The sequence below is a fragment of the Lithobates pipiens genome, unplaced genomic scaffold (genome assembly GCF_037356315.1).
Source record: "Lithobates pipiens isolate NorthernLeopardFrog02 unplaced genomic scaffold, aLitPip1_a1.2 Scaffold_3, whole genome shotgun sequence".
Lineage (NCBI taxonomy): Eukaryota > Metazoa > Chordata > Amphibia > Anura > Ranidae > Lithobates > Lithobates pipiens.
In genome coordinates this window covers 149,075,850-149,102,160 of record NW_027507790.1, presented here as the reverse complement: position 1 = coordinate 149,102,160, position 26,311 = coordinate 149,075,850, and the positions used below count along the sequence as shown (strand labels likewise).

At 40.4% G+C, this 26,311-nt stretch overlaps 1 protein-coding gene across 5 annotated transcripts in view; it reads right to left on the bottom strand.

Moving 5' to 3' along the window:
* The window catches only part of MCTP1 (multiple C2 and transmembrane domain containing 1), a 1,143,431-nt gene that overhangs the window by 381,371 nt on the left and 735,749 nt on the right, over positions 1-26,311 (bottom strand). For all 5 annotated transcript variants that reach the window (XM_077462382.1, XM_077462384.1, XM_077462383.1 and 2 more), the window contains 3 exons: positions 5,040-5,142; positions 4,564-4,665; positions 4,102-4,176 (listed from right to left, as the gene is read on the bottom strand). In XM_077462382.1, the coding sequence (XP_077318508.1) occupies positions 4,102-4,176; positions 4,564-4,665; positions 5,040-5,142 (280 nt within the window). The remainder of the gene's footprint in view (positions 1-4,101; positions 4,177-4,563; positions 4,666-5,039; positions 5,143-26,311) is intronic.

The window sequence follows — 26,311 nt, the reverse complement described above, 5'->3', positions numbered from 1 at the left end:
ACCTCTGTCAAAGACATCACTAAAATCCCAGTACTCCTCCAGCAGGGAGGAGAGTGAAAAGGTACACAGGACCTTGGCTACCTTCTGGAAGCATGTCTTACTGCACTGTGGCTACCAGGAGAGAACTTCAGCATAGAGTCAATCAAAAGAGGGGTTGTGCATCTGTAAACAAGGATAACCAATAACCAGTGGAAACTTAGGTGAGGAAATAACTTGGAATTGGATTATCTCACGGTGAAGAGCCCCTACGGCCATGGACAATGGAAAAGTGTCATGAGTCACATGGGCAGGCTGTAGAGGTCTCCTATCAAAAGCCTCAATGGCAAGGGGAGTGTCACGCAGCTGCAGCGGAATCGAGTGCTTCAATACAAAGGCAGCATCAATGAACAGGCCTGCTGCCCCAGAGTCATTTAGAGCCTGTATCTCGATGGATGACTCAGTCCAAGAAAGGGTAACCGAAACAAGGGGCTTTTCCATCTGGATAACTGGGGACGAAACAACGCCACCTAAGGTCCTGTCCATGACAAGACCTCAAGTTTCGGGCGTTCCCTGAAAGGGTAGGACAAGACTTCAAAAAGTGACCTGCCTGGCAACAATAAAGGCACAATCTCTCCCTCTTCCTAAGGGTTCTCTCATCCGCAGAGAGACGCGTGAAGCCCAAGTGCATGGGTTCATCTTCACTGACCGACTCTGTACCAGGAGGCATGGGAGGTGAGGGAGATAAATATAGCTCGGAGACAAATATACAGGTGGCTCCCGCAAGCGCTTCTTCTTTCTCTGAGTTTGGAGTTAATGAGGATGGCAAATGTGATCAAAGTCTCCAGCTCAGTGGGCTGCTATCTCATCCTTGATGGTATCCAGGAGACCATGAGAAAAAGCAGCTACAAGGGCCTCATTGTTCCAAGCAACCTCTTCTGCCTGAGTGCGGAATTCAATGGCGTAATCTGTAACAGTTCTCGTACTCTGTTTGATGGACATGAGGCATTTGGCAGCAGAAGCGTAGCATGCGGGAACGTCAAATACCCTTTTAAAAGAAGTCACAAACTCAAGGTAACGCAAAACAACAGGTTTTTGCGTCTCTCATAGAGGATTTGCCCAGGCCAAGGCTCTCTCAGAAAGCAAAGATATCACAAAACCTACTTTGCTTCTGTCCGTGGGAAATGCTTGGGGCAGCATCTCTGCATTGGACTGGATCGCCCCTATATCACTGGGGAAGCGGAGCAGAACCAGACATACCTCTTTACAGAGATAATACTCGAGGCGGGTGCCTGCACAGAGACTGGAGCAGTAGCAGGGACAGCCTTCAACACAAGTTGTACCGGAGCAGCCACAGTGGGAGATTCCAGGTGAGCCTTGCGACTCAGGAGCATTTGTAATGCCAATGCTCATCCAATCTGGAAAAAAATATTACCGACAAGTGGATTGACTGCATCTTCTGAATTCATGGCCTTCGCCTACTGTCAGAAACCATGAATCAGACCAAGACAGTACAGTTAAATGACACTTGTTTAATAATAAAAGTAAATAGAACAAACATAGTCAAAACATAGTCAAACTTTGGTAACCGGAATGGATAGTCAGAAAAGCCAGAAAGTCAGGAAGCCAGGGAACAGTGTAGTGGAACAGCAAGCAGGATATGGAGCCAAGGGATGTCAGCCAAGCAAGTCTTTAATAGGAACACAGGAGATAGTCTCTGTGATGTTGACCAAGCGAAGGCACAGATCATTTGGGCTGGACGGCTTAAGTAGGCAGGACTGACAAGCAGGATATCATCAACAGGTGAGTCACTGTGGAGAGATAGGAGCTGGCAATTAGCCGACAGCTGAGTGGCCAGCTAAGAGAATGGAGGGCTGAGCCCAGCCCTGACACCTCTCTATCTAAAGGAATTTTTAAGCAATTAATCCTTAAAGCTCACAACAGAGGCACTGAAATCTTTGCTTTGTCCCAATTACTTTTTACTGCAGCAGAATCTTGACACTCTGCCAGTCCTCTAATGTAAACATTCAGCAGATGTTTCAAAGCTGTTAACCTCTTGTTAACTACATAATGCTTATGTGCGGCTACAAAGATGGTGGGCCTTAACACCCACATGCTGTGCAATAGATTCATGGTAACCAAAGTTTCTGAGCTAGGAGCAAGCTTACTATGCACTCCCAGCACAGTGATCAAGCTTTCACAGATAGCTCTGTGATCAGGAGCTGGCAGAACTGTCACCTGATCATATGACCATTAAAGGGAGGGGGGGTCAGGAAAGGGTTCAAAACAGACTTTAGAATTTATATTTTGTGATCTTTGGAAATAATGACTTCACAGTACATGAAGCAGCAGAGGTCAGGAATGTCTTGTTTAAAAGCTCTTATACTGCTGTTACGTATATGTAAATGCTTTTACGAAGAACTATCATTATACTTTTTATTTAACTGTTCTTTCTCTTATGGGCCAATCAGATAACAGCTATGAAAGAGATGGCTGATTCATAGCTGCAGCTTGTCTCAGCTGTGAGCATCTTCCCAAGACAAGAAAATGCTTATAGCCAAGACAAGCTGCAGCTATAAATCAGCTGTCTCCTTCATAAGCTGTTGTCGGATAAGCATCAGCAGGATTGGTGGGGGGCAAGTCAAACCTCATAACTATGACATTACTATATGTGTTGTATATTGTCCTTTTGGTTATAGAATTGTGACAAAATCATAGCTATAGATTTTATTTAAGCCTATAGTCTAGGCACAGATGCACTTTAGGAATAAGAGCTCTTTCTGGAGCAAGACTGCTCAAAAGGATAGCTATATACAGCTAAACGTCACATTCTTTGTAGCAATGGGGTTGATTTACTAAAGGCAAATCCACTTTGCACTACAAGTGCACTGCAAGTGCACTTGAAAATGCACTTGGAATTGCAGTCGCTGTAGATCCGAGGGGAGGATTTGAAACAAGCGGTGCTGATTTTATCATCCAATCATGTGCAGGCTAAAATGCTGTTTTTTATTTTCCTTGCATGTCCCCCTCAGATCTACAGCGACTGCACGTCCAAGTGCACTTTCAAGTGAACTTGTAGTGCAAAGTGGATTTGCCTTTAGTAAATAACCCCATTGTTTTTATTATTTATTTAACATTTATTTAATATTGACAACCCATGACAACATTTTGCCCTTTTTACCTACATTAAAATGATAATGAAACACCATAATAATGTATATGAATGGTGGCCACATATATAAAAAAAAAAAAAAACCTGTAGCATGTATTGCAATATCCCACGCTATATTCAATTATCCTAAATAAAAAGCATAAAAAGGCTCTTTTTACTACTTGACTCTCTAAACGACATATTTCACCCAAAACTGCAAATGTTCAAGATCAAATATATCACTGAGTGCGCCTGTCTCTATGCACTTTGCTTTGCTCTGTGAGATCATCCTAGTTATTGTAAACCTGGTCTTCCCAGGAGGATATTTGTCCTTATGACAACCTCCCAACCCCCTAGCATCAGATGGTTCCATACAATTCTGTTATTTACGCAGTCTGAGACAAGCATAATTTAAGTTATGATTGAGGTACATTGTCAGGATGGTATTGGGAAGCCCTGCTCCCTTGTGAATTACTTCATCTCATTATTATTGTTATTTTTTATTTTTTATTTTTTTACGCAACATTTGAAAAAGTACCCTTATTAATAGAACTTAATGTAAATGCAAACTCTGTAAATCTTGAAATGGCATCGATATGTTAAGTTCAGAAAAGAAATGTTTATAAATAGTCCACAAAAAAGTAACTTAATGATTTTAATTTTTAATTTTACATGCCAAAAGGGGAATTGGAATGAAACATATAATAAACACTGAGTTTATGACACAGCAGATGTGATTTATAAAGAGCAAAGAATATAAAAGACTGTGTTGCTCGTAAGAATTTGTCATATTTCCACTGGAGATTAGAAAATTATACAGACACCATATTGGTTGCTAAGTAAATTATTATTTTTTTGTCAGTATTATTTACTTCAGGAGATCCATGACTATGTAACTTTTTTTTTTATTGTAATAAAACTTTATTGATAAAACCATGAACAAGAGAAATGTGTCAAACGTTTATCTTGTTTACCTGTTTAGAAAGTCTGGGTTCTTCCTCAACGTATTTCTGTTCTTTTGGTTCGAGCGTAGCCAGGCTGGCTTTTACCTGCACATAATATATGTTAGTTAAGAGACAACTTGTACAAACGATCAGTTTTTCTGCCTTAATTGTAATCTGTGACCGGCACATGCACCCTGATTGAAAATTCACAAAAGCAAATCGTATAAAGGACATAAATGTATAATACCAAGGGAGGGCAGCAGGCATGCATACTTAAGAGGAGCCGTGTCACCGCTGGTAACAGCAGCTGCATAGCAATAGGTGGGGAGGCTGCGCCATGCAGTGGCTGTATCAGTCTCTTCACTTTCAGAATGGTTTCAATAAAATGAAGGATAACAGTCCTAGACTTTTTAGATCCGTAACAAAAGCTTTTAAGAAACAGAGCTCTTTAGCAGTGCTGAGTTTTAAAGAAAAGGCAAAGTTAAGACTTACAGCATTGAAAATCACATCCATTTCAAGATAGATGACCCCCTTTGTTGGCCCTGTCAGTTGCTTGTTTTTCAAGACGTAGGCTTTCTGTTCACCATTTTGAATCTGTGGGAAGAAAGACATGACAGCCGTCTGTCTCACAGTCTCTACTGAATACACTACCCCGGCCACCTTTGACCCCCAGCTGCTGAAACTGACAGGGAGCCCAAAACAACTGTGGCAATTCTGACAAGTACCTGTTCATTACCAGCTCGGAGCCTGTCAGGAGAAATTAACTACCGTGGGATTCAACATGGTCGTGGACCGAGGGTGTTAAATTTTATTTATTTATTTTTTCTTTCTTTTTTTTTTTTTTTTACTTCTGACTGTGTAATATTTCTTATCTTGGTTGAGAACTGAGTGACATTGAATAGAGACTTTTTTTTTCTCCTTATGGAATGAGGGAACATTGAGATGTATGGCAGGTGAATGAGACTTACAGACAGTAAGGGTATGGCAACTTTGCCCAGGAAGTCAGCACTCCGGTCTCGGTCTTCATCATAAACTGTCACTTCAAGGACTGAGTGGATATCATTGACATTGCTTTACAGAGCAGAAAGAGGGAGATAAATAGAATGCAGCATTAAATAATGTACTCATTTCCAAACTCTACCAAGTAAACTATGCAGCATTCCTAATGCAACCTATATTGTATTACTTTCTATTCATTGAAAAATAACTGTGGTAATTTTAGCATTTGAGCTTCGCAGATTGGCCTCAATCTCAACCTGGTATTTATTCTTAGCACTGGGTTACCTGCAACTTAAATCCCTAGAATATGGTAGCAGTAATAGTTATCTCCTTCTGAATGTGCTGATTCCCTGGCTATTTTGCTGACTCTCTGGCATCAATGCTAACTGAAAGACTAAAACGAAAATGAAATGTGCCCCTACTATATTTCAAACTCTAATCCAATTAAATTTAAATTCTTCTTTCCGTAGAGGCAATATAAACCCCGACACAGTATTCACAAAGAAAAAAAAAATAGCGGAAGTAATAATTATTTTTTTTCACTTTTTATTTTTCACTTTCTCAAAATATACTGATAAGGAAATCTGAACTTGCTTTGACTTCTTTTGTGGAGGGAGGGGATATTCACTTACTAAAAGGAATATTTACTTAGCAAAGCGAAAGTCCACCAAGCTTAGTAAATAAACAATTTTAAATAGGTGCAGAAAATAAAACAAACAAAGACAGCATCAACATTTTACATGATTGGATCATTTAAATAAAAACTCCTTTCGTTAACCACCTGATGTCGGGGCAATTTTTACATTTTTGACATACATGCTTTGCATACAATTTTTTGCTCGAAAATTTTTTAGAACGCCCAAACATTATACATTTTTAAGAAGAGACCCTTGGAAATAAAAAAAAATAAATGGCTGTTGTGATTTTTTATGTCACATGATATTTGTACAGCCACAGTAAATTTTCAGCAAAAATACATTTACATGAATTTTAGTGCACACAAACACAATATGATAACCATTTTTTGGGGAAAAAAAGATGTTGTGTCAAACAAAGAGATACCAAACATGTCAAGATTTTAAATTGCACACACAGTGGTGACAAACTATGGTACCTAAAATTGTCCATAGGTGATGCTTTAAAAGCCTTTACAGGTTATCAGTTTAGTGTCCTATAATTATTACTCTCACTCCAAAATTCACAGCAATACCCCACATGTGTGACACAACCACTGTTTACATATGCCTTGCCGGATCTCTACTTGTGTCTGCATTTGCACGCATGTGCAAGGGGAAGAAGGTGCACTTATTATTTTTTTACTTATTTTGTTTAAATTTATTTGTTTAAACATTTAAAAAAAAAAATTCCCTTTAACATTTTTGCTATCATAAGCGGGCCCTTTTGTGACAGCTTCATGCTTTATAGAGCATAGACCCCTGAAGTCACAAAATCATTGTTGTTTCTGGGTTCATTCGTTACAGAGGAGATTGGAGAATGGACATGGCTCTTCCATGATCCTAGTATGGAGAAAGTCTTGAAAATAAGAAGAGCACTCAGAGGACCCCCTAGATGAAACATATGTAAAGGCTCAATAAACACTTATGCCTCGTACACATGATCGGACTTTCCGACAACAAAACTGTGGATTTTTGTTTGAAGGATGTTGGCTCCAACTTGTCTTGCATACACACAATTATGAACGTAGTGACGTACAAGACGTATGTGATATCTCCATTATGAACGCTACTTTTACAAGACCAATCACTTCCGGCTCGTCCTTGATTCCAAGCATGCATGGACTTTTGTGCGGCGGACTTGTGTACACACGATCGGAAAGTCTGACAACAAACATTTGTCTGAGGAAAATTTTGGAACCGCTAGCCAAGATTTGTTGTCGGAAAGTCCGACAACAAATGTCCGATGGAGCATACATACGGTCGGACCTACCCCCAACAACCTCACATCCAACATTTCCTGTCAGAAAATCCGATCGTGTTTATGCGGCATTATAAATGCTCTCAGTCACAATCCATGAATGCCCAATAACATGGTTTGTGATTCAGAACATTTTTAAGTACATAATGGAGGTTATTTACGAAAGGCAAATCCACTTTGCACTGCAAGTGCACTTGGAAGTGCAGTCGTTGTAGATCTGAGGGGGACATGCAAGGAAAATAAAAAACAGCATTTTAGCTTGCACATGATTGGATGATAAAATCAGCAGAACTTCCACTCATTTCAGATCTACCCCTTAGATTTAGAGTGTCTGCACTTCCAAGTGAACTTGTAGTGCAAAGTGGATTTGCCTTTCGTAAATAACCCCCATTGATCGTTCACATCTAGGGGGTTCTCTGAACGCTTTTCTTGTGTTAAGTTCAAGACTTTCTCCATTCCACATTGTTCAAGTGGTTTCATATTTAGCATCTTGCACCTGGCTCATTTCCCATGGATGATATTATGAGTGCACTGGGATATTTTCAGAAATCTTAGCTTCTTTGGCATTGTCTTTCATGATCCTGGTATAACCACTTGCTGTCTGTATATATTTATATGTATGTCAGACAGCAAGTGGTTAAAAAATTAATACATCATATAAAACTGCTACACAAGCCATTTTGTAATTTAATGTTATGAAAAAGTGCCCTTTCATTGCATACGTTAGCTGCTGTACTTTTAAAAAACTGTCACAAAATCCAAAGCAATATGGCACCTTGGAGGCATTCTGTTGTATGTAGTGCCCCTAGAAATGTAATTTCCTGTTTAGGTAACTGGTTCACTGATTTTCTTATACACCTACATTAACATACAATTACAGTTTTAGGCATCCCCTGCAATAGGAATTTCCTTTTTAGTGAGACACTCCCCATTCTCTTGTCTACTAAAGGATACCTCATTAGGACAGGTATTCTGCTCAGGTAATTATAATAAACACAGACCCATACAGGAATCAGTCTCGAAAGGATATTTGAAATGAACAACAATTTATTCAGAAAAAAGCAGGAATCTTCTGCAATCAAGTTTATTAAAATCCATGTGACATACATGAAGCCCCCACAGGGGATTGTTTTTCTCAACAAAAGTGGAGTTACATTTTAAGCGAGCACAGCTCAACTTTATTTACCAAGTAAATCTTCAATATGCTACTTAAACATTTGATTTTCTCAGTGAACATTTTCACCTGCTTTAGTAAATAAAACCTTAACATGCCTGTTGCTGGTCTATAATTTTGGAGAGAAACCACTGAACAAATAGAATTTTCAAAAAGAGGTCAGCCTCCATATTTCAAAATATATAGATGTTTCTGTGCTTAGCCTTGTAAAATGTACAAGTTTCTTCAGTACCAAATGTACTGAAAATAAACATTAAATTCTTTAGAACATGCAGTGCCAATTAACAATAAAATGACAACATTCGTATATAAAAACAACTTCAAAGTGCAACATCCAAGAAAAGTGCCTAAACAAACAACATAACTATGAATTTAATGAAAATAAACATACAGGGCATTAAAGAGGAAGTAAACCCTGAGGCCGTGTACACAAGCGGGGACTGTTCGCTCAACTTTGTTCGTCAAACAGTTTCAGCGGACAGTCCGCTCAAAATTAGCATGGACGGACTTGCCCACACACGACGAACGAACAGTCGGCTGAAACCGTGCGCGATGACGTGAACGGCACGTACGACAGGACTAGAAAACGACGTCCTATACACTGCAATGCAACCTTCGGCGTGTAAATTCTTTCTGAGCATGCGCGAGACTTAGTTTGACGAACAAGCCTACACACGGGCGGACTGTCCGCTCAAACCAAGTTTCAGCGGACAGTTTTTCGGAATTTCCGAAAAACTTTGTTCGTCAGACTGTCCGCTGAAACTGTCCGCTGAAGCCCACACACGAGCGGACTGTCCGCCGAAACACTGTTCAGCGGACAAAGTTGAGCGAACAGTCCCCGCGTGTGTACGCGGCCTGATGGATTTACTTCCTCTTTCATTCCCTGCAAAGGCAAAGCATAATGGACTACTATGCATCGCATAGTAGCCCATTATGTGTCACTTACCTGACACAGGAGCCAGCGATGTCACCGCTGTCCCCTGTAGTCCGGCACATCCATCTTTTCGGTGGGGTCTCGCAGCTCCGCCGCTGTCATTCGGCGGAGCTGCGATGACGTCACTCCCGCGCATGCGCACGGGAGCCGACGCGCGCGGCAGCTCCATTGTTGGAAATGCCTTGCTCAGTGCGCCTGCACGCCGCTGTCTACGGCGCATGCGCCGTAGACAGCGGTGCCTGTCTTCGGGCAAATATCTCCTAAACCGTATAGGTTTAGGAGATATTTCTTGGACCTACAGGTAAGCCTTAATCTAGGCTTACCTGTAGGTCAAAATGGTTTGTAAGGGTTTACAACCACTTTAAAATATGCGGTGCCATTAAACATTAAAAGTACTAACACTTTTACATATGGAAACAAAGTCAAAGCGCAAAATCCAATATTCACTTGTGTTCTGTGCATTCACTGTGATTTTGTAGTAAAAAATGTTAGCCTCCACATTTTGTTCATACAGGATCAGTAGGGGGACACATAATGCCTCCCAGTGATGCCACCGCTGTCAGTACTCTTCAGTGTAAATGACAAGCTGACTGTTGAAGACTTGTAACTCCCAGAAGAACAAAAATTTATTCTATACACTAAGACCCTTTTCACACTGGAGTGGTTTTCAGGTGCTTTAGGGCTGGAAATAGCCTCTGCTAAGCGACTAAAAACAGCCTCTCATTCATTCAAGTGTCACTTTTCACAATTGGGCGGTGGTCTTCAGGACATTGCAAAAAGTCCTGCAAGCAGCATCGTTGGGGCAGTTTGGAAGCGCTGCATTTTGCGCTCTCAAAACACTCTGCCCATTGGAATGAATAGGCAGCACTTCCGAAGTGGCTGAAAACCGATTCCGAAGCGCCGCAACACTGGAGTTTTTAACCACTTAAGGACCGCCTCATGCTGATGTACGTCGGCAGAATGGCATGGCTGTGCACATGCACGTACCTGTATGTTGCTTTTTAAGTGCCCAGCCGTGGGTTGGGAGTGCGTTGCCAGCGGCGCGCTCCCAACTCGGTCCTGAGATCCGTGACCGTGGCCACGGGACCAGAGGACCCGATCGCCGCTGATGTCCCGCGATCGGGTCACAGAGCTGAAGAACGAGGAGAGGTCTGTGTAAACAAACCTCTCCCCGTGCTTCCCTGTGTGGCTGTCACCGATCGTCTCTTCCCTTTTATAGTGACATAAATAACACCTACACTGCCCCCCAGTGGTTATCTCCTTCACTGCCAGTGTCATTTAAACAGGAATCAGTGCATTTAAATAGCACTGACTGCTGTATAAATGACAATGGTTCCAAAAATGTGTCAAAAATGTCCGATGTGCCGCCATAATGTTGCAGTCGTGATAAAAATCGTTGATCGCCGCCATTACTAGTAAAAAAAAAAAATATTAATAAAAATGCTATAAAACTATCCCCTATTTTGTAAAAGCTATAACTTTTGCGCAAACCAATCAATAATCGCTAATTGCGATTTTTTTTACCAAAAATATGTAGAAGAATACGTATCGGCCTAAACTGAGGTAAAAAAAAATTTTGATATTTTTTGGGGATATATATTATAGCAAAAAGTAAAAAATATTGCATTTTTTTCAAAATTGTCGCTTTATTTTTGTTTATAGCGCAAAAAATAAAAACCGCAGAGGTGATCAAATACCACCAAAAGAAAGCTCTATTTGTGGGAAAAAAAGGACGCCAATTATGTTTGGGAGCCACGTTGCACGACTGCGCAATTGTCAGTTAAACTGACGCAGGGCCGATTTCGCAAAAAGGGGCTTGGCCCTTTGGCTGCAAATTGGTCCGGGGCTTAAGTGGTTAATATCTTCTTTGGGGTTAAAAGCACCCCGCTAGCAGCTAATGCAGCCCCAGTATAGGTGCATGTTCAGCCAAAATTAGTTTCTATAGTTGAGTAACTTTAGATGTCCTGGTGGGTTTACTTATATCTGAGATGTTTCACACACTTCATGCTCTGCTGACAATGATTTCACCAGACAGGAAGTGAGGGTAAATCTCCAAATGCAACAAAAAAGCTGCTGGGTAAGCCTTGAACTCTGTTTTAGTTTTTTTGTTTCTAATTATTGTATGTATTCCTGGTCCTTATTTCCTTGTGAATGCACTTTGAGTGGAAAATAGATTTGTCTGTATAATATTGAGTTATTAAAGAGGTTCTTTAGTATCTAATCCTTAAATTAAACATTTTGTATATTGCAGCTTACCAGTACTTGTAGTAGCTTCAACATTAGTTAAATTCTTTTTTTGTTTGTTTATTTTTGTGATGATTCTGCACACTTTCTTTCTTGAAGTGGTTATAAACCTCAGTCATGAAATCTGAGCAATGCACATGTATCTGTAGTGTTTACTTATCTCTCTCTAAAGCTATAAGTGCCGTTTCAGTCACTTCTGAGAAGTTTTCCCACACATGAGATATAATTGTGTCAGGAGGGAGGCGAAAGACGGAGAGCTCAGCAGACAATGTGTCTATTCAGAACACAGTTCTCCTGTTGTGTGGAGGGGAGGGGGGTGCATTTCCTCCAATCAGCTCTCACACACTATAGCTGCAGTCTCTCCACCCCCTTCTCTGTGCTTACAGATGAAGAAAGATTTTGACACTTTTTTGACCTTTTGAAGGGGTGTAGGGAGAAGAAGACTGCAGATAAGCAAGTTAAATATGTAGGAGGATTTGTTTCAACACAGTGTATCATCTGGGGCTATTCAGTTCACTGGGTATATGTGAGGGTTTATATCCACTTTAATGTGACAATGCTCACTCATCATACTATATCCACGGTAATATCTTGACTGACCTCATTAGTCTTATAAAAGAGTCCAGACCAAATAAAGAACCCATGTACAACTACTGTACATTATGAAAAATAACATCTTTCAATACAAATTAACACATTTGGAAAAAAAGTAATGAGTAAGCAAACTAACTAAATTTATTCCCAGTACTTGCTAATTAAAAAATTTAACCAGCTCTGAGTTTCATTAGAATTCACAAACAACAAAATCTGCCATACTGGTGAATAGCTGGGAAGGTGCAGCTTTGGTGCTCCAGACTAAAAGTGAGGTACATAAAAAATAAAATTGGGCATGGGTAAGAGGAATGTGTTAAAAGCAAAATACAAGAACCCTTGGCAGAAGAGCAGACATTTCCTCTCATGGAAATGAAAATTTTCATGGAAATTTCCTCTCATTTGTCTTCCCAATATTGCAGTTTATTATCAGGCTTAGGCTAAAGGAGTTTTGGTCATTTACCTAAACATGCTACTCAAAGTCAATCATTTTGGACATTTCTCATAGAACCTATATATTTTTGTCATGCTGTGTCAAATTTTTACATGTAGTTATTATTATTATTAAGTGCTTGTTGTGGCTTGTTTTTTTTTTTACATTAACATACATTAAATAATAAGTTCTACTTATCTGACCAAAGTAAGCAACAGTGCATGAATGCCCACCAATATATTATATGACGTGAATTAGCAGATTTTATGTGAGAAGAGGAGAAGAGGAGTTCAAAGGCAGAATATCAATCCAGAATGTAATACAAGAGCCACAATAGGGAAATGCATCATTTTCATAGATGGCTTTGCATGATTACATTTTTGCCATTTTGTTTTCTTTCTTGGCATATTTTTGGCAATGAGCTTTGACTCAGGAGAGTTTCACTATAGCACTTCTTGAGATAACTGTCAAAATGCATCCAATGACTTTATTCATAAGCTGCTGAAGTAGCCAAAACTATTTGCATACTGGGAAGATGTACTGCATTTCATTAGTCAATAGGCATTGTAGAGCTACCTAGTACATCAAAAGTGTATTAGTTAAAGTGCTGGGAAGATACCGAAATCCTGTGACTATTTCGCAATTTGACAAAAATTATCCAGATATAGACTTATCTTCTTCAGCTGGATGACTTCCACATTGTACAAAATATCAGAGAAGTACAGATGGCATATGAATGGTAACATCCCCAATATGAAAATACAATCCAATACTTTTTTTTTACAATGACAAATCATTTATAACTGAGAATTGGAATTTAAAGGGGTTGTAAAGTCAGAAGGTTTTTTTTTTTTTTTTTTTTATCTTAATGCATTCTATGCTTAAAGCTAAAAAGCCTTCTGTGTGTAGCAGCCCCCCAAAAACTTACCTAAACCCCGTCTCTGTCCACGAGTGTCTTGGCCATCCGAGACTCTCCCTCCTGAGACACAGCAGTGGCAACATTAGCTCCCGTTGCTGTCAATCAAAGTCAGTTAGCCAATCAGGAGAGAAAGGGACGAAGTCGGGTAGTGGCTCCGTATCTTAATGGAAACAGGGAGCTGTGACTCGGCTTGGGTGCCCCCATAGCAAGCTGTTTGCTGTGGGGGGCACGCAACAGGAGGCAGGGGCCAGGAGCGCCGAAGAGGGACCCGAGAAGAGGAGGATCTGGGCTGCTTTGTGCAAATCCACTGCAACAGAGCAGGTAAGTATAACATGCTTGTTATTTTTAAAGAAAAAAAAACAAGACTTTACAATCACTTTAAGGGCACTTTCACACTGGGGCCGGCGGGTGTCGGTTTTGTGTTTGGCGACGTTTTTGGGCGCTTTTCGGCCACTAGCCGGATGCTTTTAACCCCCGCTAATGACCGAAAAAGGGGCTTTGTCAGAGCTGCCCATTGATTTCAATAGGTAGGGATGCTTTAGGAGCGGTGTATACATGATTCCTACAGCGCCCCAAAGATGCTGCTTGCAGGACTTTTTTGAGCGTCCTGCCAGTGCATTACCCCAGTGTGAAAGTACTCAGGATTTCACACTGGAGTGAGAGGAGATGCGCTTTGCGGGTGCTATAGCGCCTGTAAAGCGACTCAGTGTGAAAGTAGCCTTCAGGTTCATTTTCTCTGTTTGAACTGCATTCTCACTCATAGACAAAAGATTTGTATTTATACGTATTGACATGAGTAATCTCCCTCTGTATATAAAAAGCACCTGAGCTATTTACATGGTTTGTCTTTAGGGGCATGCCAGTGTCCAGCACCTGTCGGTTCAATATATAACCCACATAGTAATTTTTATGGCTCTGTGTCCCCTGATGTACATCAAAGAAAAGGATTTTACAGGTAAACTGTTTTAAAAATCCTATTTTTTCTCTCTCTTGCGAAATTGGATAATTGTTTTGTATAAATGTATTTAATTGTAGCTATTACCAGCTATGACAATAGTAACAGTAACACTGGGGTTTAGCAACAGTCATGTGACTATTGTCTTTGTATATGTGACAGACAGTCCTAATATGTGGCAGTCATCAATTTTTATTTGTTGGTCATTTTTTTTGTGCCATAACAACGTTCAAAGAATAATCATGAATATCATATAGCTCTATTGGGACTTATGAGTCTAATGGTGATTGGTAAATAGCAGATAGTATAGTTTTAATGTGGTTCTGCATTGAATTATTTTCCCCCAAGTGGAATTTTGGTAGCCTTTTACACATCTTTGTTTTAGCCCCAGTTCCTGCTGCCAATCTGTTTATGGGATTTACAGTAACTTTTTGTGACTGAAATTCCATCTGCTGCTCGCAGTTATTGCCATAACCTATGCCTAATCCCAACTCCCTGTTCGAATACAAAACTAACCCCCTACCCTACTATTCATAGCGAGTGAGCCATGCCATTTCAAAGGCATAAGAACAAGATGTACAGATAAGAAAGTAGGGGGACAAATAAAAGTTAATGTGGAGTAGAGACGATAAAAGCATATAAAAGCTATTTGTGCATTAGGTAGTAGACTGATTGATTTCTCGTTCACCAAAAATTGAATTAAATTCTGTCACACAGAAAGTTTGATTGTTACTCTAAATGCGGTCTGATTATAAGCCTATCCTTTATGGCATGCACATTTACAGATTGTTAAACATCGCACAAACTTCAAAAAATGTATGCATCATGGTATTCTCAGAACCACTGCTGTACAGACCTTACCATTAGTAATTGTTGTATAATGGATTGTACAGAACCCTGTGTGCATTAATAAAAACAACAATCACATAGAAATGTAGCCATTACTAGTGCATAAATAATCATTCTGTGCAAATAGGGGAAACAACTAAGGTCATTATGTTAGTTCTGTGCTGCTTGAATGTTTTTCACTGATTTATATTAAGAAAATACCTAATTTGGTCACTGGATGTATCTAAGGAAATTCCTATGATATAAAGCGCCATCTTGTGGCCACATGCAGTATTTTCTGTTTTAAATCAATGAACAACATTTGACCAACACAGGAAATGTCCTAATATAACTTATTTACTATACCATTTACCAGTGGCGTCGCTAGGGGGTGGCTTTTGGGGCTATAGCCCTGAATCTGGGGCCCATAGCCCAGAGTCTCTGCAGGGGTCCCCAAGGGGAGGGGAGGCTCTCTGGGGACCCTGGTGTAAGTGGGAGGCTCTCTGGGGACCCTGATTTTAGGGGGGGGGGCTCTCTGGGGACTCTAATTTAAGGGGGAGGCTCTCTGGGGACCCTGATGTAAGTGGGGGGGCTCTCTGGGGACCCTGATGCAAGGGGGAGGCTCTCTGGGGACCCTGATTTTAGGGGGGCTCTCTGGGGACTCTAATTTAAGGGGGAGGCTCTCTGGGGACCCCAATGTAAGGGGGGCTCTCTGGGAACCCTGATGTAAGTGGGAGGCTCTCTGGGGCCCCTAATGCAAGGAGGAGGCTCTCTGGGGACCCTGATGTAAGGGGGGCTCTCTGGGGACCCTGATGTAAGGGGGGGCTCTCTGGGGACCCTGATGTAAGGGTGCTCTCTGGGGACCCTGACGTAAGGGGGGCTCTCTGGGGACATAGACACACATAAACACACACACATATATATATATTACCCACTCAAGCATATGACTTTCTTTACTACGCTGCTATGGGCTCTAGCCCCAGATTTTTTGTAGACCTAGCAACACCCCTGCCATTTACAAAGAACAAATACACATGCACTTTCACTGGGTAAACTGCTATAATTTTTTTTTAAATAAATAAACTCCTTTACTGCCTCCTCAACAAATAACCTAAAATATAACCCCCAAACAAATAAACAAACCCACCTAAATCTTGACCCTAACACTAATGCAACCCATGAACCAGGATACTTACCTTATTCTTTGCTGGGAGCAGCAACAGCAAGATAAAAGTAAAAAACTGTAAGCATATAGTGATGCTGGCTAAGGCTGGGTTCACACTGCTGCGGGTGGGAGATCCGGATGTGATTCGCACCGCACTGCAGTGCAAATCACATCCGATCTCTGTAGCGATGCGAGTTCAGCCATACAGATAGTATGGCTGAATTCGCATCGCACCCGCCGCAAACTCGCACGGGACCCTTTTTTTGGTCCGCAGCAGAATCGGATCGCATGGGTGTTCACACCATGCGATCCGATTCCTGTCCGAGTGTGCAGATCGCACTGCGATATGCGGACGGATCTGGGGGTGTCATTAAGATTTCCTTGACACTCCCAGCAGTCCGCATAGGGCAGTGTGAACTGCCGGCGGGAGGCATGCGATGCGGGAAAACGCAGTGGATTCGCGGCGTTCCCGCATCGCTACGGTGTGAACCTAGCCTAACAAGAAACTTGACATAATTCAAAGTAAACATATCCTGAGAAAACATGTAAGCCGTCATTGCTAAACTCTGGTTTTGGAAATACTTGTTCATGGCCTGTAATATTGATCTAAAAATAATCAATACTTTCTAAGTCACTGGCCTGTAATGAGAATGTAGATCAGGGGCTCTGACTTCACTAGCTGCATGCTTGTTTCAGGTCAGTGTCTCCAAGTACTGAGGACTTAGAGACAAAAAGATCTTAATTATTTAGGAGGTAAGGATCAATTATGAGCAATGAGGTCCTCTGCACTACACCAGGTAAAGGTCTTCCTTCCTCAATATTCCTGGAACTGAGAAAGGCAAAAAAACTTTCCATTTCATTTTTTACTTATCTGCTTCTCCTGTTTACCAAAAGAGAAGAAAAAGAAACCTTTAGAATTGTATTTTGTACAGATAGAACATGACAGTCCATAGCAATGCACATACTCATCCTTATTTTCTTGCCATGAGCTGATGAAAATGTATTTTACAGTGTGAGTGATGAAAATATTTAATCTCTGCTTCTATTTATGCAGAGGTAATATTTGATTTTCAGAACCTCCAAATTGTGAAAAATAACAGCCAGTCTCCTTTACTGCAAGAAGTAAGCAGGCTAAACCACATTAGAAACACCACACTAGCAGTTGTAAATTTGAATTAGTCCTATGACTTATTTAATCGTGCGACTAAATAGGATGGCTGAATGCATCTGACGACTTCTCTCCCAGAGTTAATATTAAAATCTTACACCTTTAAAATAAACACTGTGCTACATAAACAAATGCAGGGACACGGTGGAATTTACACCTATTTACAGAGCTCTTGAAAGTTAAATGGAGGTGATATAAAATATAAAGCACACAGGGCTTAGCTAATAAGACATTATTGCTAACCATTTTGATCATACCAACTACTGCATTACAGCGTGTCTGCAGCAATCAAGGAAAGTAAGATTCAAGGATGTGTTTTTTTTTCTTTTTTTTCTTTTGCACTTAAATGCCAATTTGCTCATGCATTTCCAGCCTCACAAGCCTACAGAAAAGGTTGCAGTGACATTGTTTCACTATCTCTGAGAAGTCATCAGAGATTCCATCCAGCAATGAATGAAAGAACAAGATATAAAAAAAAATCAAGGTGAAAGTCATATTGTGGCCAAAATCTCACCCATGGACAAAAAGGTCTGAAATGATCAGGCTTAGAGCATTGTGCAATCTGGTAACCCATGGCAACCTATTAGAGTTTATCCTTCTTATTTAGGTAAACTGAAATCGTATTTGATGCTATGGCTAACTGCCCTTTGTACATCAATGCTGCCTTTTATATTGCTTTACTGAATAAAATAATAAGAGTTGGGCTGCCAGTTTGACATTTGGGGTTTTGTGTGATATGTATAGCTTAATTCATTCAGCAAAATAAAAAAATAAAAAATTGGGTAAGATTGACTGCTGAATGATCTACAGTTATTTTTGAACTAGCACTGAAAATCTTGATTAGCACTAACAGTCTAGGAACAGTAAGCCACAATCCTCTGTAAGAAGAATGGCCGGGATATAACACTTAGTACTATGTGCACTGCAGTGTTTTTGCAAGTTCTGGTTTCATTTCCAGCTTTCCCGTGATCCAGATGATTGTTTGAAAACTGTGAAAGAACCAAGACTTTGTCCTTTATCTTGGTCACAATGCCCACCAAGATAGCAAGAAGGGGAGGCCTACCAATTAAGCAGCCCATTATTATTATCACTACTTCCTAAATCCCAGAAGATCCCTAGATATAAGGCAATTAGCAGGCAGGTAACATTATTAGAAAATGTATGATGTTCTTGTTACACCTAGACTGATAGATAATGCACTAAGATAGAGAACAACAGGTGTGCTAGATACATTCATGTGACAAATACATTGTTTGTGCATGTCGTTATATTGCATACATCAGTTGCACCTTTATTGTCCACAGAATAATTTGGACGTATGGTTTGGCTGTGGAATGTACAGAGCTGTTAGATTTGGTGCTAGGTCTTAATATTAAGCCTTGTTTATACTTTGAAATGTGGCATTGGAAACTATTTTTTTAAAGCAGTGGTCATCAACCCTGTCCTCAGGGCCCACTAACAGGCCAGGTTTGCAAGATAACTGAAATACATCACAGGTGATATAATTTGCTGCTCAGTGATTGCAGTATTCTAGTCTGCATCCCCCCAAGGTAAGGCTGGGTTCACACTGCTGCGGCTAGGAGAACCGGATGTGATTCGCACCGCACTGCAGTGCAAATCACATCCGATCTCTGTGCGATGCGAGTTCAGCCATACAGAGAGTATGGCTGAATTCGCATCGCACCCGCTCCAAACTCGCACAGGACCCTTTTTTTGGTTCCGCAGCAGAATTGGATCTCATGGGTGTTCACACCATGCGATCCGATTCCTGTCCGAGTTTGCAGATCGCACTGCGATATGCAAACTGATCTGGGGGTGTCATTAACGTTTCACTGACACTCCCAGCAGTTCGCATAGGGCAGTGTGAACTGCCGGTGGGAGGCATGCGATGCGGGAACCCGCCGTGTATTTGCGCCGTTCCCGCATTGCTTCAGTGTGAACCCAGCCTAATACATAAAACCTGGCCTGTTAGTGAGCCATGAAGACAGGGTTGATGACCACTGTTTTAAAGCATTTTTAATGCCAATCAAAGCACCTCTCACTAAAGAAAAAATGGTTACCTTACAGTCCTGTTCACACTACTGGGCTTGCTTTGCTTCAGAAAATATACCCTGCTTTCATTATGCTTTGCAGCATCTCAATGTCCCCATAGGTCTATGGCCTCATTTAGACTTGCTTTGCTGTCTAAAGCGCGATACACATTAGAATAGCTTTTCTGATGGTGATAAACAGTGGTCAATTTTCATTACCAAAAGTGGTAACCCCAAGCCACACTCGGGATCGCATGGCAGTATCCAGGCAAAGTTATTTACCTTGTCCCCAGGATCCTGCAATGTCTCCCCGCTGTGTGCGAGCTGTGTCCTTTGCTCGATCTATCACAGTGCTGGAATCCATCCTCCGTCCCTCCGTCCCCACGACGCACAGGGACAGAAGCCCAGCGCCAAATTCAAAAACACATAACACATACATTACACTGTAATCTTACAGATTACATTACTGTATCAAATTATTTCACATCCCTTTTGTCCCTAGTGCTTTGTCCAGTGCCCTGCATTCAGTTAACCTGCCTGACGGTATTCCCGAGTCTGGCTCGGGGTGGAATTTCAGTACCACGAGCGGTAACCCGGAGCCAGACTCGGGATCGCATTGCAGGATACAGGGAGAGTTACTTTCCTTGTCCCCTGGATCCTGCGATGTCCTCCCCGCTGTGTGTGCGAGCCGTCCTCCACTCGATTCACACAGTGCCGAGTGCGGCCGAGCTCCGTTCCCTGTGACCTTGCGACGCACGGGAGTGGAGATCGGCGCCAAATTCAAAAAAGTTAAAACACAAAACACATACAGTATACTGTAATATTACAGTACTGTATGTAAAAAATACACATCCCCTTTGTCCCTAGTGGTCTGTGCAATGCCCTGCATGCACTTTTATATTATAAATACTGTTTTTTTCTGCCTGGAATTTGGAGATAGTCCATAGCAACCAAAAAGTGTCCCTTTATGCCAAAAGTGATTTTAGACCAGCTAGAAAACAGCGATAATAAATTAGAATCACTTGCACAATTGAGTGAGAGCGATTTGTGGGGAGATCAATCATCAAACACTAAATCTAATGACAGCGACAATTCTGCAAATGAGCAAATGTCAGTGTTTTTTGGATTTGATTAGATTATTGAATAATTTTTTATTATTATTTGTTATCATTATTTATAGTTATTTATTCTATTATAAACTTTATCATACCCGGGATGTCTACTAGACTCTGGTTTGAACAGATTTAAGAGAGTTATTCCTAAGAATTGCAGGCCTACAATATAAAACGCCAAATTTCCATGCAAAATAATTGTACCACTTTCAGCACCTAAAATCAGAAATAATCATACCGCCAGGGAGGTTAAATATTATAAATATTGTTCTTTCTGCCTGTAAACTTAAAAATGTCCATAGCAACCAACAAGTGTCCCTTTAGGTCAAAAGCGGTTTAAGACCAGCTAGAAAACAGCGATAGTAAATTAACCACTTCCCCGACCAGCGCACGACGATGTACGTCGACAGAATGGCACGGGCAGGCATATTGGCGTACAGGTACAATACACAAGTAAATGCTCAAAAACAGGGTCAACGATTTTCCCAATGTCCACCAGTCTCTCACCAATTGAAACCAAAAATCCAATTAAATGAATGAGAGTCCATATTATGTAAAGATCCGTATGGTTATAAATATAAAAGCTACTGTCCAGTAGAACAAAGGAAAGCATTTAAAACCAGGAGCTCCATATCCAGGGCTGCCATCAGTGAAGGACAGAAACCATGTTCCAAAGTCTGTGAAAAAAAGCAAAGGAAGAGGCACCTCTGGGTGTAGAGATAACATACACTTTAATTTAAAAAAACGTATTTAATACAGGCAACTCACATTTTGGATGTGGTCTATGAGCATTTAGTCACTTTAAAAGCTGAGCATGGATGTGGTCATCTAGTAGTCCGTCGAGCTGAGGCACTGTAGCCGCTAGTGGCCAGGAAGTGGCACAGACGCGGAGAGAGATGATATCATGAGGTGGGTGCGACCGGTTTCGTGAGCGTACAGGCTGAGGTTGTTTGGCAGTTGCAGTTTACATATGCATGTATTTATTGTCGCTATTTCAATGTGCTCCGATTCGCACGTTCGATTCATTACTTTTTAGTCATTTAATGTCAATTAATGTATGAACTGCTGCAGTGCGTTCTTCTTAGTAAATCATCCCCAAAGTCCCTCTGTCCCTCTGTCCCTCTTTCCTCCTCATTTTTCCCTCATTTTGGTCTGATCTATATAGTTGTATATAAAATGCATTATTTATCTTTCAAAAAGTGTTTCACAGCGCTAAACCTTTCATCCAATATCTAAATTGCTGCATTGGTAAATTTCAATAGTCATTATAAAGAAAAAGTAGTGGTTAAAAAAAAGCACTTGTGCGTTTAACTCATATTTTTTTTTTTTGTATAGTTCTCTTTTGGGTGCATGGCAGGGGGTGTCTTTTGCTAATAGGTGTGCCTCTTTCCTATCACAACAAGTTGGAAGGTATGCTGAGCTATTCACTTCACTGGGTATATGTGAGGGTTTATAACCATTTTAATTAATTGTATTTATTTACAAAATACTCTGATCTCCGACACTAGCACCTATCTCCAAAACAGCACAATTTTCCTAACACCTTTATACAAGCTTAGGGGACTAATTTGGGAGGAAGCCAAATGACTGTGCTGTGGAAAAAAGACAGTCCTCCAACTAGAGCCCAATGAATGCTAGAATAGCAGAAATACAACAAATGGAAAATCTTACTTTGGCAATGAAGTATCAGGATGAGAGATACATGACAACATGGGCCCTGTATCTGGCTTATAGGGAAAGCCTAGAATAATTAAAAGATCGAGATGAGGGGGGGGGGGGGGGTAAAGTGGAAAGGTGGGGGAGTCTGGTGAGGGCCCAACGAGGGGAACTTTTTTTTTTTTTTTTTTTTTGTTAATGATAGGGATATGGATTAAAATTGGAAAATGGGAAAACATAGGGATCAACAGATACAATTTAGATTAAATTAAAGGAATATAAGATACAAAGATAGAATCACCTAAGATGTATTAGGATAATATGTGATTGTAATGAATTGTATTGTGAAACTTATGAAAATAAAGAATTAAAAAAGGAAGCCAAATTACCTACCAGTACTTGCAGAAGGAAACCGCAGTATGCAAAGAGAAATCCAATAATGTGCAAATTGTATCCCCTTTCCGCTGACTGTACGCACATATGCAGCCTTGGGTTTAAGGGGTTATACCGGGATGATGCCTGCAGCTGCAGGCATCCTCCTGGTACTTTTTTTTTAGGCGGGTGGTTGGCTCTTGGGGATAACAACCAATACGGCTAAAAGCCGCTCGGCTGTTATCCTGAAGGAGCGAGAGTAGACGTCCCCCCTCCTGCCGCCTTCTGCCGCTCTTCCTTTGTCTCCCATCCCACTGGGAGACCCGATCCACGATCTGGCACTTCTGCTGGCTAGCGTGAGACTGGAAGGAAACCGGAAACGGCTTCCTTCCAGTCTCCTTTGTGTAAACACGGAAGCAATGTCATGTCACTTCTGGTTTACTCGGCTGCCAATGTCGTCGTTTAAAAAAAAAAAAAATTACAGTATTCAGAATCTCTGTTTTTGGTGATCTGAATATTTTGAAGGGCAAAGGAGGAGTTTGGAGTCTTTTAGACCCCTGATCCCTCCATAAAGAGTACCTGTCACCACCTATTACTGTCACAAGGGATATTTAAATTCCTTGTTACAGCAATAAAAGTGATCACATTTTTTTGTGACAATGTAAAAAAATACAAATAAATAAAATAAATACATTTTTTTTTAAAAGCACCCCTGTTCCCACGAGCTCGCACAACAAAAAAAAAACGCACATGTAAGTCGTGCCCGCATATGTAAACAGTGTTCAAATCACACATCTGAGGTATTGCCGCGATCGTCAGAGCGAAAGCAATAATTCTAGCTCTAGATCTCCTCTGTAACTCTAACCTGGTAACCATTATTTTGTTTTTAAAGCACCACCTATGGAGATTTTAGGTACTGTAGTTTGTTGCCATTCCACGAGTGTGCGCAATTTTAAAGCATGACATGTTAGATATCTATTTACTCAGCGTAACATCATCTTTCACATACAAAAATATTGGGCTAACTTTACTGTTTTGTTTTTTTTAATTCATGAAAGTGTCTTTTTTCCCCAAAAAATTGAGTTTGAAAGACCGCTGCGCAAATACAGTGTTACATAAAATATTGCAATGTTTGCCATTTTATTCCCCACACTACAAGCAGGAAAGCTAATCATTTAGCCCACCTCCAAAATAAGCATGGCATAATATAACTGTCAAATTATTTCTGTAAATTTACCTATCAGTGTCCTTTTGTCACTTTTTATTTTATGAACTGTACATGTGTCACAGCTAGTCAGATAAGGCAACAGACAAAAAGGTCCATTTTACTGGCCCTGGGTTTTGGCAAGCCTAATTTGTGAACATCTCCTGGAAACAACAATCAGGCTTATTTTCTAAGAGATTTCCTCCATTCAGTGGCCAGACAAGATGCCTTTGAAAGCAGCACCTTGGGTGACAGTTCAGGAGCAGAAACAGCCGCATCACATGTTTTCGTTGTTTGTGTCAAGTTCATCATTAGGGCTCCTTTACTGGAAACAGAAAGTTTTGATGATTTTTGTTGTGCTGAGTTTTTATCCCCAACAGAATACTTTAAAAAGAAAACAGCTATATCAGCATGGGACTTTTGAAAAGAACTTTGCTAATTTCTCTATTTAGCCTTAACTACAAATGGAATTTTTTTTCAGGAGTCCATTTGCTGTTCCCAAATACTTTCAGATCTGATGATAACTTCTGCCATTTTCTGAATGATTTACAGTATAATACTGGATCAAGATCCTCTTACAGGTGCAGTGCCTTGAAAAAGTATTCATACCCCTATAACATTTCCACATTTTGTCATGTTACAACCAAAAACATAAATGTATTTTATTGGGATTTTATGTGATAGATCAACGCAAAGTGGCACATAATTGTGAAGTGGAAGGAAAATGATAAATGGTTTTCAGTTTTTTTTTTTTTACAAATAAATATTTGAAAAGTGTTGTGTGCGTTTGTATTTAGCCCCCTTTAATCTGATACCCTTAACTAAAATCTAGTCGAACCAATTGCCTTCAAAAGTCACCTAATTAGTAAATAGAGTCCACCTGTGTATAATTTAATCTCAGTATAAATACAGCCATTCTCTGAAGCCCTCAGAGGCTTGTTAGAGAACCTTAGTGAACAAACAGCATTGTGAAGGCCAAGGAACACACCAGACAGGTCATGGATAAAGTTGTGGAGAAGTTTAAAGCAGGGTTAGGTTTTAAAAAAATATCCCAAGCTTTGAACATCTCACGGAGCACTGTTCAATCTATCATCCGAAAATGGAAAGAGTATGGCTCCCCTGCAAACCTACCAAGACAAGTGTTTCTAAAACAAATAAATTATTTTTTTCAGATGTTAAAAGGTGACCATACACTACAATCAGTTAGATCTTAAATAAAATAGATTTAGTACAAAAGGCTGTTTGATTTCCTATAATTTGAATTAATTATTCAAGTGTGTCTTCCTATTACCTATTTTGCCTATCGAGTTGTACAGAAATTGGCCAGATTGCATAGTGCATGACCATCTTAAGTGCCAAATTTGGAATGTAGATTTGCCATGACCCACTTGTATTTTCCAAATGATATTTCTTGGGCATTATACAAGGCACATGAAAAAATACCTTTTTCAAGACATGCTAGAGTGATCAGGAATCTTCAAACTACAGCTCTCCAGCTACACATCCCATGAGGCATTATAAAACTCTGACATTCACATACATGACTAGGTATGATGGGAATTGCAGTTTCTGAACAACTAGAGTGCCGTAGTTTGAAGACCCCTGTGCTAGACCATTATTATGCCTCCAGAATTGGGAGTGTGGCATCTACCCAACTTCTCTCTGCTGGTGGACACAAGAACCTACATCTATAGATATATCTACATACACACACACACACACACACACACACACACACACACACACACTGAAGCAGGAAGCAAAATACATTGGCCCGGAATTGAATCTGTACACAGGAAGTAGGTGTGTGTGTTTTAAGGCCAAATCATTTAGACATACACACATGACCCACACAAACACCACCCCATGTAAAAATAAATAAATAATAATCTGTAAATAAGGATCATCTCTTCCTCAGAGAACAGTGAGCGGGGCATGGTGATGGGAAGAAATTAGCAGCAGTGCAAGCAACTTCCTGGAGGGGCGTGATGTCATTCCTGTGTGCTGGCCACAACTACCGGGAGCCAGATATGCACCACAGGTACATACCTCTGTGCACATACACAGCGGTCACGCATCTAGATGCATTTGACGCATCTAGCTGCAGGAACCCAATTTTTATGGAAATTTTCTGCAAAACAAATTAATTTGCTACAAATTTTATTGGTCAAAAAAACAGGACTTGGAAAAGAGCAAGGAAAGCAAACAACACATGTATGTTAATTTGAGACACTAACAGAATATGGTTTTGTGGTCTGACCATTTGGAAGAGGAACTTAACAGGAGTTAATAGGACTGCACCAACAAACGGACAGTCTCTTAAGAATTTAAACATGTTTGTCACAACATCTTGAGGAAGATTTTTTAAAATAATGCAGCACAGACAATTAAATCAAAGTGAAACTAACAACCTACAAACAACACAAATTGACAACATCAAAAATATTTCAGGGAAAAATATCCCCCCAAAAAATAAAATAAACCAAAGTATAAAATACCTGCCCTAAAACATATCTGTTTT